At 41.5% G+C, this 13,479-nt stretch overlaps 5 protein-coding genes across 5 annotated transcripts; all 5 read left to right on the forward strand.

Annotated features, from left to right (window-relative positions):
• The first annotated feature begins 23 nt into the window (after nucleotides 1-23).
• LOC108109969 (N-acetylgalactosaminyltransferase 7) lies at nucleotides 24-4,956 on the forward strand. Its single transcript, XM_017218786.2, has 3 exons — nucleotides 24-669; nucleotides 1,590-2,066; nucleotides 2,394-4,956. Exons 1-3 carry the CDS (start codon nucleotides 465-467, stop codon nucleotides 3,485-3,487), a joined length of 1,776 nt encoding a protein of 591 aa, XP_017074275.1. The 5' UTR covers nucleotides 24-464; the 3' UTR covers nucleotides 3,488-4,956.
• A 982-nt stretch (nucleotides 4,957-5,938) lies between these two features.
• LOC108109926 lies at nucleotides 5,939-6,685 on the forward strand. The gene is made up of 2 exons (XM_017218726.2): nucleotides 5,939-6,258; nucleotides 6,335-6,685. The coding sequence occupies exons 1-2, from the start codon at nucleotides 6,024-6,026 to the stop codon at nucleotides 6,589-6,591; spliced, it is 492 nt and encodes a 163-aa protein (XP_017074215.1). The 5' UTR covers nucleotides 5,939-6,023; the 3' UTR covers nucleotides 6,592-6,685.
• A 1,302-nt stretch (nucleotides 6,686-7,987) lies between these two features.
• LOC108109931 lies at nucleotides 7,988-9,005 on the forward strand. The gene has a single exon (XM_017218731.1). The coding sequence runs from the start codon at nucleotides 8,166-8,168 to the stop codon at nucleotides 8,634-8,636; it is 471 nt and encodes a 156-aa protein (XP_017074220.1). The 5' UTR covers nucleotides 7,988-8,165; the 3' UTR covers nucleotides 8,637-9,005.
• Nucleotides 9,006-9,189: 184 nt separating this feature from the next.
• Nucleotides 9,190-10,524, forward strand: LOC108109932. The gene is made up of 4 exons (XM_017218732.1): nucleotides 9,190-9,431; nucleotides 9,486-9,931; nucleotides 9,985-10,126; nucleotides 10,178-10,524. Exons 1-4 carry the CDS (start codon nucleotides 9,326-9,328, stop codon nucleotides 10,507-10,509), a joined length of 1,026 nt encoding a protein of 341 aa, XP_017074221.1. The 5' UTR covers nucleotides 9,190-9,325; the 3' UTR covers nucleotides 10,510-10,524.
• A 355-nt stretch (nucleotides 10,525-10,879) lies between these two features.
• Nucleotides 10,880-13,133, forward strand: LOC108110000. The gene is made up of 4 exons (XM_017218836.2): nucleotides 10,880-11,133; nucleotides 11,352-12,205; nucleotides 12,272-12,443; nucleotides 12,505-13,133. Exons 1-4 carry the CDS (start codon nucleotides 11,043-11,045, stop codon nucleotides 12,846-12,848), a joined length of 1,461 nt encoding a protein of 486 aa, XP_017074325.1. The 5' UTR covers nucleotides 10,880-11,042; the 3' UTR covers nucleotides 12,849-13,133.
• Nucleotides 13,134-13,479: the final 346 nt, after the last annotated feature.

Below are 13,479 nucleotides of genomic sequence, written 5' to 3' on the forward strand. Positions count from 1 at the left end.
CGCCTGCACATCAACTAAAAACCTCAAAACGCGTTTTTACCAGTTGAACATCGTTTTCTACCATTTTTTGTTTACGTTTGCACCGCGATTATTCGTGCACCTGCACTCGCAATTTGTTCTGTGCCAGCGGCGCTTTTTCGCCGGCAAATTGCTGCAAGTTTACGTAGCCCTCCGGCCGACGACGTGGTGGACTCCAGTTGTATTTTTGATATTTAGCCACCAGCAGTGGGATTTCTCATCTTGGCACTTGTGATTATCGGCGGGGCGCTCTTTGATCATCATCAGCGGCAAATCACGAACCGAACCGAAAGTAGTTCTTTTGTTCTGTTCTGCTTTCTGGCCAACTCTTCCCCCAGCTCCCCGCACTGCGCTCCTCGTGCTTCTTCTTTCTGGCCACCTAGACACGTCAACAGATTTGAAATTTGTAATTTGTTAACTGGAATCTGGAATCTCTAAAGAGAGAGATGCGCGTTAGCACCATCCGTAGCGGTCGGATCTGCCGGCTGGCATTGTGCCTGCTGGTACTGTTGCCATTGCTGTATCTCCTGGCCAATTGGAGTGATCATCATAAACGCGTCCAGGAGGCGTATCACACGCGCTTTGGCGGACCAAAGTTTTCACATCAACGACTGGAAGGAAGGCCCAGGGAAGTGCCCAAGCTAGTTGAGGGTGAGTTGGACTAGGATTAAGGATAATGAAATCATTTTTAGATCTAATTTTTCACTGTGACTTTTGAAAATTATATATTTTGGTATTTATTAGTGATTTGTAAAATGGTGGACCAGGATAAAGGATAATATAGGCATTCACTTTTTAAAAATTGATCAGCTGATGTTATGCATCTTTATAAACTGGATTATTATGGTTTTAGTTAGAAAGAGGTGGACCAGGATACATCCTTAAGACAGATAATCCCTTTTTCATCCAATATATCTATACAGATAATCATCTAATGATCTAAGAGCTTCATGGTGGAAACCAGAAATAGTTTCAGTCTTCTATGTCTTTAACAAAATATTCCATATATATCGTTCATGATAATCTTTAACATTATCAATCCTGCGTAAAGGAGGTCAAAAAACAGGGAATATCATTCTACAACCCATAGTACAGTCAATTCCAGAGCTCGCTGACAAACCCATCTGATATATTTAACAAATTCTATTATACATTCTTCAAAACCGGCTCTGTAATAGCCGTAACCATTAATTCCCAAAACGAGTGAGAAGAGAATCCCACAAAACAGTCATTTTTGGAGCATTGTGCTGATTTACTCCCAAAAAACGGTTTATAAACTGAATTATTTTTCTCTATAGGTTCCAAAAAAAAGGTGATTAATATCATAAATAGGTAGTAATAACTTTTATAGAGAAGCAAAATTAAAAAAAAAATGTTCAAGATCGAGTATATGGATAGCCCAGATCAAGAAAAACGCGTAGGCTTTGTGATCCCTCCAGTATAAGTCTAAATTTACATTCCATACCTTTTGCAAAAGCAAACAATTTGCTAGGCCAATATTTAAACAATTGCTATAGACTGACACACGCATTTGCATTCGCCACTCACATATAATTTTTACATATTCCCAGGTCTTGGAAACTTTGAGCCGAAAGATGTGAAGCCACGTAGTGGACCTGGTGAGAATGGCGAGGCACATAGCCTGTCGCCTGATAAGAAACACATGTCGGATGCCTCCGAAATGGAGTATGGCATGAACATTGCCTGCTCTGACGAAATATCGATGCATCGATCGGTGCGGGACACGCGTCTGGAAGAATGCCGTCACTGGGACTATCCCTATGATCTGCCAAGTACCAGTGTCATCATTGTCTTCCACAACGAGGGCTTCTCTGTGCTTATGCGTACCGTCCATTCGGTCATTGACCGTTCACCCGCCCATATGCTGCACGAGATTATCCTCGTGGACGACTTCTCTGATAAGGAAAACCTTCGCAGCCAGCTGGATGAGTATGTACTGCAGTTTAAGGGATTGGTTAAGGTCATTAGGAATAAGGAGCGTGAAGGTCTTATCCGCACACGATCAAGGGGAGCCATGGAGGCTACTGGTGAGTCAGAATATATTATAAGCTAATCTCATACCAAGTCATAGTCTATGAACGTGCCATAATGGTCAAATACGTTTTCTATCTTAAGATCTTTTATATCCAAGGCTGAACGTTTGGCATTTGTAATTGCAATTGGTAAAACTCCACGTTTTGTTAGATTAAAATGACTAACATTTAATCTTGAAATCACAAATGTGATGCAAAAATGAAATTGTTGAATGTTTCAGTTCGTTCTAAAGTTCTAAGACCTTCAAAAATCATCATTATCATATTTAAAACCTTCATAAACAGAGACCGAACAAACCCTAATATCTATTATCCACGCAGGTGAGGTGATCGTCTTCCTGGATGCCCATTGCGAAGTGAACACCAACTGGCTGCCACCAATGCTTGCCCCCATTTACCGGGATCGCACTGTGATGACTGTGCCCATTATCGATGGCATCGATCACAAGAACTTTGAGTATCGTCCTGTTTATGGAACAGACAACCATTTCCGTGGCATCTTCGAGTGGGGAATGCTGTACAAGGAGAACGAGGTACCGCGTCGTGAACAGCGCCGCCGTTCGCATAACTCAGAGCCCTATCGCAGTCCCACCCACGCCGGCGGACTGTTTGCCATTAATAGGGAGTACTTCCTGGAGCTGGGTGCCTATGATCCTGGGCTGCTGGTCTGGGGCGGCGAAAACTTCGAGTTAAGCTTTAAGATCTGGCAATGCGGCGGCAGTATTGAATGGGTGCCTTGCTCACGTGTGGGCCACGTCTATCGCGGCTTTATGCCCTACAATTTCGGCAAGCTGGCTAGCAAGAAGAAGGGTCCACTAATCACGATCAACTACAAGCGCGTCATTGAGACGTGGTTTGATGATACGCACAAGGAGTACTTCTATACACGCGAGCCGTTGGCCCGATACTTGGACATGGGCGATATTAGCGAGCAGCTGGCGCTGAAGAAGCGTTTGAACTGCAAGAGCTTCCAGTGGTTTATGGACCACATCGCTTACGATGTTTATGACAAGTTCCCAGGACTGCCGGCCAACCTGCACTGGGGAGAACTTCGCTCGGTGGCTTCCGATGGATGCCTGGACTCAATGGGTCATCAGCCGCCTGCCATTATGGGACTGACATACTGCCATGGAGGAGGAAATAACCAATTGGTCAGGCTGAATGCTGCTGGACAATTGGGCGTGGGTGAGCGTTGCGTGGAAGCTGATCGGCAGGGTATCAAGCTAGCCGTTTGTCGCCTGGGAACAGTCGACGGTCCATGGCAGTACAACGAGCATACAAAGCACCTGATGCACCGCGTCCACAAGAAATGCATGGCCCTGCACCCAGCCACCCAGCAATTGTCATTGGGCCATTGCGATGTCAACGATAGCTACCAGCAGTGGTGGTTCAAGGAGATACGCCCGCGCTGGTAAGTCCAGTGTGGAAAGATCAGGCTCAGAAAGGGAGGAAAAGAAGAAAGAGAAGTTAGCAGACAGGCAGGAGGATCAAGAGAGATGATGGATCACAAGGGTTTCAGCCGGGGCAACGGGGGCGATATTTTAGACAAAAAGCAATTTAGTGAAAATGAGAAATGGAATTGTTGTTGGTTTTGTAACGCATACAAGTATATACACACACAAAAAGAAAAAACGAAACGAAATGAAATCATTCAGAAGATGATATATACAAAACATACATAAGCATTTATGTAACGCACTGTACATATGCACTGCCGGTACATGGAAATCCTTTTTACCGCCCCCCAGTTTATTAGAGGGAGTCCACCAAGGCCAGGGCATTGAATGCTCGATGGATAAATCAGCGACGATATTATTAAAGCTTAGGAGTTCCGATTTTGTAAAACAATTTCGTAAAGACATTTATTTTTTTTGGTAGATTTTAAATCACAAATCGTGAATTAATCTTATATATGTATAATATAATAGAAAAATTGCTTTTAGAATAATATTTGTAAGTCAGTTGAAAGAAAGAAAAATGGAAAATAATGTTACCAGTAATATTGATATGCAATTTTGAAACTCTAAATGTGTGTTCTTTGAGTAGTGTTTTCAGAAAATATACTTTTTTTTTCATTTCCATTTTAAAAAAGATTTAATCAAAATATTTATGATATTTACAAAAAAAAATAAAACACTTAGTGTCGAACAAAAATCATCACAATTTTGTTATCATCACATTACGATTGGCAAATCTCATACAATAGTTAATCGAATTAGTTATTAGGACCCTTAAAGCTGAAAGGGGGGGATTTCCATGTACGTCCTTGTGTGTCCTTGCGTGTGTGAGTGAGAGAATGCGTTAGACATAGAGTTATAGAATGGAAGCGAATTAGAAAGAGATGGCTAGATGGCGACAAATCGTTGGTTGAATCGAGTGCAATAGAGAGAGAGAGAGAATTTTTTTATAACGGAACGAAATGATATGGTCGCAGATTGTTTTGCTTTATGATTGCCAACACACAAATTAATGTACTAACCTTAGTCTGTACTCCTGTAACTGCAAAACTAACTTAAGCTTAGTTTCGATGCTGCCACACACACATACACACACTCACACTCACACACATTCCAATCTAATCTAATGTTATAATCCCAATCCCAAAATTCAATCCATACCGATTGAGCCTGCAGCCAAGCTTGGCTCTTAAACTTTTTACGTTAAATTTTTTGATATAGAAATATTCTGTATTCTCGATTTCCGTTAAGCTTCTCTGTACCAGGTAGTCGTAATCATAATCATGATCGTTGCAAAGTGCTACGGGAGTTCGATTTTTGAAAACAATATTTTACATTCATGTGTAACTTTAGAGTTATCGATAAGTCTGAATAATAGAATATAGAAATAAAAAAGAAAAACGTTTTCTAAACACTTTACCTTGTAATCGGAGATGTTGATTCTTTTTCGGAATGTTTTTTTGGGTTAATATTTGGATATTTTAAATGTCTGAATTTGTTGTTTTTGAGTTCGATGTTCTTAGTAAAAGCCTACAGTATCTAAAATATGATTTTTAACTCCAAACTCCCTCATTTTCCAATACAAATGACATAGTTAAGAGACTCTAGTTCCCTAAGCATATAGAATGACTAATGGATCTTAATTTAAAAAAATGATTCAGAATTTATAGTATTGTTTAATCGAATCAACAATATCGATTGCCTTTGATGATGGGCGAATTTGTCTCGAAGGTACTTGACGCCCCCAGTTCCAGGGAAGTCCGCTGGCGATAAGATTCCGGGAATATATTTTCCCAAACCATCAAGAATAGGGAGAGAGAGTAAGAGAGGTGTGCTTGCAGGTGTCAATCCTGGGTTATGAGATTTCGTCAAGAATCGCTTGGCTAATCAACAATTAGAAAAAAGTCGAATTTTTGTTTACTTCTGGATAGGCTGATACTACCAAAATTAGAGCCCAAATGTTATCTTTCAGCCATTGGAACTCCATCACAGCCGCCGGAAAGACGGAAAGGGAGGATGATTAGAACCAAGAGCAATCACACCAAAATTGTTCAATTTAATTGAGTGAAGTGAGAAGGTTTCTTATCAGTGTTATTATTGTTACACTTTCTTTTGGGGTAGATTAGCTATGTGGTAAAAAATGGGAAGACTCTTTGATTTTTTGGGTCTTCTAACTAAGAATCTGTCTTCGATTTAAGCCTACTTTTTGCTATAAATTCTTCGATTTTTGGTTTAATATTTCATAAAGAGTATTACCCCTTTCGGTGTTGCTCTCTTACCCTTTCTGGATTAGACATTGTCACTTGCCACTTGAAATTGGCAATGGGACTGATAAGAATGACTTCAAATATGATTCAAAGCAAAACAGAGACTTCCCCTTGCCGGTATAAATAGGTGGTTTCCAGACCTTGGTCATCATTCCGTGACTTCCAAGCGCCGTGACTGGATATACAAATAGTTTACACTTCCTCAACCAAATTCTCTACCCAAAAAGATGTCCAAGTTTAGTCTGATCCTGTTGTCTGCCCTGTTGGGTTGCCTTGTTTCCGGTGGATTGGCTGGCAAAATTCGTGTGGATACCCATGAAATCCGTGTGGTCAAGGATATTAAAATCTTTGCCGCCCAGCATCCGGGTCTGGAGATTCAGCCATTGGAAAAGGAGATTGTGCAGGGCAAGGCTCGTGTGGGAAGTGAAACTGTTCGCTACAATCTCGGTGCCCGTATTCCTGGTAAGTATTCCCTCAAAAGCATACAATTTGTCCGAAAAACAAAAACACTAACTAACCAATCTCTGCATACTTTCAGGCGATCAGCTAGTCGCCCAGGGTGCCGATGTCTATGAATTCCCCAGATCACAGGATGTGAGTGTTCAGGTTACCTATCCGGAGGCGGGCTCAGGCGCCGTTGTCTCCTACGTGGAGCTGCTCTGTACACAGGACACCAGCGATGGCACTGCCTACGTGGTTGCCGGAGGCATCGGCCAGCGGTTTATTTCCATCGTTCTGGAGGCCTTCAATACCAAGAACTTCTCCTACCAGGCGTCATTCTATGGCCAGAGCTAGATCTTAGCTGATGGTTACCTTATAGTTTTATATTCTATTTCAAATTTTTGTCATTAGAGTTTAATTTGAAATATAAAATGTGTATACAGGCAGACTAATACGGGTCCCCATCCTGAGATTACGTTGGTTTAAGTAATATCTAATGTTTTATTTCGGGATTAGGTTCAGAAATACTATGTATAGTTAGATGCTTTGACTAGCCTAGTATGTGTATAACTAGAACTGGTAGATAAAATGTGTATATTTAGAATAATCTTTCTATAAAGCTTGATAATATTGATTTTTGATTAGACTTGATTGAAAATACTTAGCTCATCTATGGCTTAATCTTCAATAACTCAGCTTATTAAGTTTTAGTAACACTATGTCATCCTCACATGTACACCCCAAAGTCCCAGTCTCATGTCTATAGCATTTCCTCTTTCCCTGTATAGTTAGATACCCCTATTGAACCAAAAGAATATTTGGTGATGGTTAGGGGATCATAAATCATCATCTCCTTAGGCTATTTGCTAATCTCAAGTAATTTCAAATGGGTTTCCATTGCTCACGCGGCTTCCACTTGAAACCGATGACAGCCGTATCATAAATCTGGGACAGCCACTCACCTGTATCTGATTTGGATTCCGATTGAGGTGGCGTCGTCGTGGTGAAAAGTGAAACTGAAATTGTAAATTATATTGGATTTACACTGCGAATGAGTTTTATTATTTTTCTTTCTTATTTTCTTTGTCTAAAAATATACTTCCTATGACGTTGTTAAACTTTCCATCTATCTGGTTAGATCTTAGAAGGTATTCCCCTGTTGGTTTTATGAATCATCATTCCCTGAGCTTAAACAATGGCTAAACTCCCACGCGTTTTATTAAGTAATTTGGGAAAAAACCATTTAAGCAAATTTGTTATTTTCAATGGGGACTTTCTCTTCATAGCAATTATGATAGAATTAAGTACATACATACGTCAGAGTAAAGTGGAGAAACGATATTATTGGTCTGGGGCCATGTTGCGTAGCCAGTCAATTGACTTTGTAGATAGGTTTATTTGTTTATTAGATTGTTTGCCATTGTGCGCCATTATGCATATCAAGGCTAAGATTGTCGTGAAGCGAATAAACAAACAAACACGCGCTGGCCCCCAAGAGATGGTCGGTATGGCTCTTCCTATATGTTCCTATTCTGGAAAACCTTTAATGATTCACTCCGAATATTGTACAATGTTTTACCATTTTATATCCGATCGATCGTCTACGATTAGTATAATATATAGGGGAAAGCCTATTTATAGGTACTGATCAAAGCATTATGGCCAATTAATAAGTATGGCTATAAGTGCGCTTTGCCGAAATTGCCATGGCCAATTCCCGGTGGCTTATCGTTCAGTTGGCGAGCTGTCTTATCGATAACGCCGATAAGGTAGTACGTATAAAAGCCAGAGACAGTCGCCAGCACCAGCCAAAATCCAAAAAGCGTTCGAATAGTGCATTAGTAAGAGCCTACCACTAGGTTCTTAGATAACTTCTTCTTCTTTATTTTTTTGTTCTGGTGATCTATTTTATTGCGTGATCCGAAAATATGTTTCATCTTATCTGCCTGGTGTTGGGCATTATTGTATCGGTATCGGGACAACCACATGCCCGTGCCAGTGATCTTTATTATACGGACATCACAGCAGTCACGGATGACACGCGATACACTACCCTTAATCCGGATATAACACTCAACGAGATGAACAAGGTTAAGCACTCTAAGGGCAACGTTGTCTTCACTTCCGGCAACCGGACAGCGGGCGATAGACTCATTGTGAATCATTACGATGATGGTAGCTTTCCCAGTGTTCAGGATATTGAGGTGCTAATGAGCTATCCGGCTGGAACCAGTACCGGTGTCACGCTAACCTGCATCGAGGTATATGTGGACACGTCGGCGGATGATGCTGGCGGCTATCTAAGCAAAGGTGGCATCGGACAGACAAATGTTGAGATCCTGCTTACGTCCAATGTAACCCGTAGTTTTAATTACGAGACATTCATCTACGGTTACTAGGGATCGTAGAGTCATATTCTAGAACTTTCTAGAACTTTCAGTTAACAATAAAATGTTTCCCTTGGAACCCAACTGTGATCATGAACTCCAGACCCTGCCCCACCTTGACCATCTGCCGAGAGTATTATTAGTCTTAGATCTTATGAAAGAAAACTTATTAAAAATAGAAAATCAAAACTAAATAATGTGCAAATTTAAACAAAATGTTTTTTTTTTACTTATCTAAAATGTTGGAAAAATAAAGTATTGCTGGTTGGGGACCTATAGAAACTGATTTCCTTAAAGAGTACATATATAGATTTGATTCATAGAGTATCTTAAAGATCCCCAGAGGAAGTACGTTTTTCAGTTACAAAAATATAAATAATTTACGTATATGAAAGCCTAAAAGGTGGCCGACCTTCTACAGATTGGCTGGTAAACAACTTCCCAAAAAAGGCAAAAAAAAAAATATATTTTTAAATTAAACTTAAAAATCGATTAATCATAAATAATTAACATCGATTGTTTCTCAGAGTTTCCATTTCACTATGAAGCAGAGTCAAGATTGTAGGATGCTGATAAGGACAGAATCGAAACAAAGAGAAACATTGAGGATGTGGAGGGCCATGGGTATAATGAAATCCATATAAATATATATATAGAAATCCAAAGTCGAGATAATATTTCCATAAAGCATTCAGTTTTGCATGAACTCTGAGAGAAGCTATACCATGATGTGGCAATACCTGATTTTGCTGACTGCATTTACTGTAATACCAGCTTGGTCTACCAAACTGGAGTTTCCATTGAAAGGTGGGTTCTATATCCACTTACCAAGTCTATCTAACTAACTTGACTTCATCTTAGAGGGAGATCCCTGTCCGAGTATGCCTAGCTACCCGGAGAGCACTTGCAAAAAGAATTGCTCTGCGATGATTGAAATGCATATTCTCCGAAAGACTCTGACAGCTAAGGATGTGGTGCAGTGCAATGTGGTCGAGGAGCTCACCTGCTGTCCCAATCATCCGCCTCAGGATCCATCTAAACCCAACCAATTATCCCCTCCTCAGTTGCCAGGGGATACCAAGTCTGAACCTGATCCCCAGAAACTATATCCACACCTGGCTTCCCTGCGCTATCTCAATTCTGTTACCTTAGACTTCTATTTATATCGCTGCGCCGCTTTGATAGTCAAGGAGAACATGGTGCTCACATCGGCCTATTGTGCAGGATTGGATGACATTCTTGAGATGCCAAACCGTGTCCGCCTTGGTCTTATTCCTCCGTTCAAAGAAGAGCTAGGAATTGGGAACGTAGGTTTCATGAGTTTCCTAGAAAAAACCCACCTAGCTAATTCCATTTCCAGAGTAATTATGTCTACAATAGAGATCTTGTTATGTTCCCGCTAACTGGCAATTATGGTAGTGAAGCCTTGGCCAAGATCTGTAAGCAAGAAGATGTGGACAGCTCTAGAAAGTTGGTGGCTGTGGGCTTTGCTCAAAAGAATGGTAAGTGAACTCAGTTCAGGGATAATTAATCTCCTGGTTCATCTATTTCAGATGCCAACTGTGAGTGGTTTGAGCAGGAGATGTCTTTAAGGCCATTCAATACATGCAATGTGACAATTACGTCTGAGGTCAAAGGTGTTAATAGTCAGACCCATTTTTGTGTTTACCCCGTCAACACGCCGGCATCAAAGGCCGGCTCCTGTTTCCGGTGTTTTCGTGCCAGTGCCAGTGTCCTTCATGCCGTACAAGCTGATGGAAGAGTTTGTGTAGCTGGTATTGCCACACCCACTGGCGGAAAGTGCTATAAAACCGGAAATGCTGATCTGTACTTCACCAGTTTTATTAACCAGGCAGTTCTGGACTTTATCAATGAGAGTAATTAAATAAAGGTGTAAGATCCCTTGACTGTTAGTTTGTCTGGCGGTTTAAATAACAATTTTTTAAGGTAGTAATTAGTTTAGTCACTAGAATGTTGAATAACACTTGCATTATCTTTGGATGATCTAAGCCCATGGTACACCCCCTATTCTGTCTGTTTGCAATATCCCAGAGGATGCTCTTTTTGGGGTTTCTCCCATTTAACTGATCGGTGACTAAGTTTTTTGTGGAATCAATCATGTTGGGTCAACATCTCTCCTCTACTTACAGTTCGCTCAATTTGTTTTTCTCTCTATCTCTCCGGCGATCGTTGAACCAGTTGGTCGGAGAATTACCTCAGTCCAGTTCATATTTGCTCGGAGAGCCACGCTTGTTCCAGCTGCCAGTTGATCGCCAGCAGTGCCGTCGATCGGTCAGTTTCTCCCAGCCAGTTTTTAGAGAAAGTCGAAATAAAAAAAAACAAATAAATAATACAACGATAGTTGTAATACTAATAATAGTTATAATAACAACCATAGCATTACCAACAAAACGTGCGATGTTACGTCGTGAGAAACCTGACTTCATATCAGTCCTGATCTTCACGAGCCTCTGTCTGGGCTTCTGTCGGGGTTATTTCAGCCTGGAGGGTGCGTAAGCTATCGCCTGATCTACTAATCAGTTTTATGAAAAGAATGAAACAAATTTCAAATAATTTCACTTACAAAAACAATTTTAAAGTAAAGCCAAACTGTCATATATACCTTTCTTATCAATAGACTTCCATAAATTAAGCTCTTCTTTGAGTCTGCGGTAGTAGTAGAACCTTTCCCCAAACTGAAATAACGAATAATCCTCTTTCCTCCAGTTGGTGATGCCTGTCCCACGGAGAATTACCGAAGTCGCTGCGAATTGGTGGAGGAATGCCAGACCTTGGCTTCCCATCTTCAGGCAGGACTACTTAACCTTAAGACCGTGATGAACTGCGGCTTTACTACTCACACGGAGAAGATCTGTTGTCCCGTGGAGTATGCCCAGAGGGAATTGCGGATAGATTCCACAGAATCAACCACTAGTACCACAACCACAACTACAACAACAACGACAACTACAACGACTACTCCTCCGCCTACACCAGAACCATGGCTAAGCATTTTCAATACGGACCGGGATTACCTTAAGGAATCCATAGAGCCCATTAATCGGCCAACCAGGGAGGGCATCACATTCCGGGACACTTCCGAGGGAGCAGACTGCACGGCTCCATTGTACGAAGGTCAGTGTCGGGCTGTATCGACCTGTCCCAGTGTGAGGCCCCTCCTGGCCCAGGGTCGTCTGAAGGATGAGGACTTTACGACATGTCGCGAAGGAACCATTGAAGAGATCATCTGTTGTCCACTTAATCTGCCACTGCAACCTCGTTTCCAGAGCGACCTACGTTTAGATGTGCCGGGTGACTCTTCGGAAGGCAAGCAATCGGACCCTCTGGAGTTGGCCGCTATTGCTCGGGCGGATAGCTTATTGCCTCACTATCGTCACCTGGCTTCGCTGGCTCATCCGAATGCCGCTTTCGATGGTCACCTGCATCATTGTGCCGCCCTTGTGCTGACACCACAGCTCCTGGTCAGCGCCGCTGGCTGTGAACGACCCAGTCATGCTGTCTTCGGAGTGGCTGATATGCGGGACGTTGATGTGGACGAGGATTATCTGGCGGATATTGTGGTAGGTTTATAAGGAATTACATGTATCTAAAAGTCTATAAAACTATGTATTACTTCCTACTTTTAGCGCCTCGTTCAATTCCGAAAGGATCTGTCACTGATCAGACTACAGGATCCACTGCGTCTGGGCAGTCAGACCTCAGCCAACGTGAGTTTGGCTCCCATTTGCAGTCAGTTCGAGTTGACGAGGCTCCAGGTGAGCGGTAGTCTGGTGGCCGTGGGCTGGGGCAAAGGAGAAGGTTAGTTAAGACACATCTCACCCAAAAGATCTTCCTTACCATTGAATATTCTGTTTTCCAGAAACGGACTGTCCGCTGTACGAGATTCCCATGCGACTGCGTCCCACATGGGTCTGCGGTGATTTGCTGAACTTCGGCGGAGTCCAGAATCTGGGCAGCTCACATCTTTGTGTGGAACCAGCGGAAGGAGAAAATGATCTTAAACAATTCTCCAAAAGCAGCACCTGCGCCCCCTGTCCAGCAACGGTGGGCAGTATCCTGCACTTGGTGCGACCAGGAGGTGGTCGCTGTGCCCTGGGAATCGCCACACCTACAGGTGCTGAGTGCGAAGCACGAACCATGTATTTCACCGGTCTACTGAGTCCACAGTTTAGGCGATTTGTGGAGCAGGAACAGAGGAAGTAGTCCATCTATGTCATATATATTAAGTTAGAACAATCCAATTAAGTCTGTACTATTACTATAGTTGTAGATAGGAAAACTAAGGTATACAAATGTTTCCGTTACTCATAACGAATTCTTGGCAAGCTTGACCATAACATAGTGGCAACATTCAATCAGTATGGTAACACTGGAAAACATCTTACTTTACTGTAAATGCCTAAGATCATAACAGTAAATATCTATGTACTTCGAAACCTCAAAGTAATTGTAAAACTAAAATAGGAAATAAAATGCATATTTATTACATTTTTAGTTATGTATATCTGTTAAGTTAAAAAAAGGAAATAGCTCATTGGCACATTGTAAGTATACATTGACTTAAACGATAGGGTTATGCATAAATTTGCAACTTTATGAACATTTGATAAGTTTTTATTCTCAAGATATTCGCATAAATTAAAGACTTGCAATTACAGAACAACTCAATTCGATAAAGGCTTTGGATTCCATTGTAACCTTGAGTATTTCCCTGACCCCAAGAAACCCAAATTCAAAGGAACTGCATAATGGATAATGGATTACGTACTTGGTAAATGACTTAATCTATAGATGGGGGAAAAAAATCATAATTAATTCCGTTTGGCACTGCTCT

This window comes from Drosophila eugracilis, unplaced genomic scaffold (assembly GCF_018153835.1).
Source record: "Drosophila eugracilis isolate 14026-0451.02 unplaced genomic scaffold, ASM1815383v1 contig_394, whole genome shotgun sequence".
Classification (NCBI taxonomy): Eukaryota; Metazoa; Arthropoda; class Insecta; order Diptera; family Drosophilidae; genus Drosophila; species Drosophila eugracilis.

Bases quoted from the DNA above. Each gene is read 5' to 3' on its own strand.
- LOC108109969 (XM_017218786.2), top strand. From the start codon at position 465: ATGCGCGTTAGCACCATCCGTAGCGGTCGGATCTGCCGGCTGGCATTG. The intron at 670-1,589 runs GTGAGTTGGACT...ACATATTCCCAG, and splicing joins AGTGCCCAAGCTAGTTGAGG to GTCTTGGAAACTTTGAGCCG. The intron at 2,067-2,393 runs GTGAGTCAGAAT...TTATCCACGCAG, and splicing joins GGGAGCCATGGAGGCTACTG to GTGAGGTGATCGTCTTCCTG.
- LOC108109931 (XM_017218731.1), top strand. From the start codon at position 8,166: ATGTTTCATCTTATCTGCCTGGTGTTGGGCATTATTGTATCGGTATCG.
- LOC108110000 (XM_017218836.2), top strand. From the start codon at position 11,043: ATGTTACGTCGTGAGAAACCTGACTTCATATCAGTCCTGATCTTCACG. The intron at 11,134-11,351 runs GTGCGTAAGCTA...TCTTTCCTCCAG, and splicing joins GGGTTATTTCAGCCTGGAGG to TTGGTGATGCCTGTCCCACG. The intron at 12,444-12,504 runs GTTAGTTAAGAC...TCTGTTTTCCAG, and splicing joins GGGCTGGGGCAAAGGAGAAG to AAACGGACTGTCCGCTGTAC.
- LOC108109932 (XM_017218732.1), top strand. From the start codon at position 9,326: ATGAACTCTGAGAGAAGCTATACCATGATGTGGCAATACCTGATTTTG. The intron at 9,432-9,485 runs GTGGGTTCTATA...ACTTCATCTTAG, and splicing joins ACTGGAGTTTCCATTGAAAG to AGGGAGATCCCTGTCCGAGT. The intron at 9,932-9,984 runs GTAGGTTTCATG...TTCCATTTCCAG, and splicing joins AAGAGCTAGGAATTGGGAAC to AGTAATTATGTCTACAATAG.
- LOC108109926 (XM_017218726.2), top strand. From the start codon at position 6,024: ATGTCCAAGTTTAGTCTGATCCTGTTGTCTGCCCTGTTGGGTTGCCTT. The intron at 6,259-6,334 runs GTAAGTATTCCC...GCATACTTTCAG, and splicing joins TCTCGGTGCCCGTATTCCTG to GCGATCAGCTAGTCGCCCAG.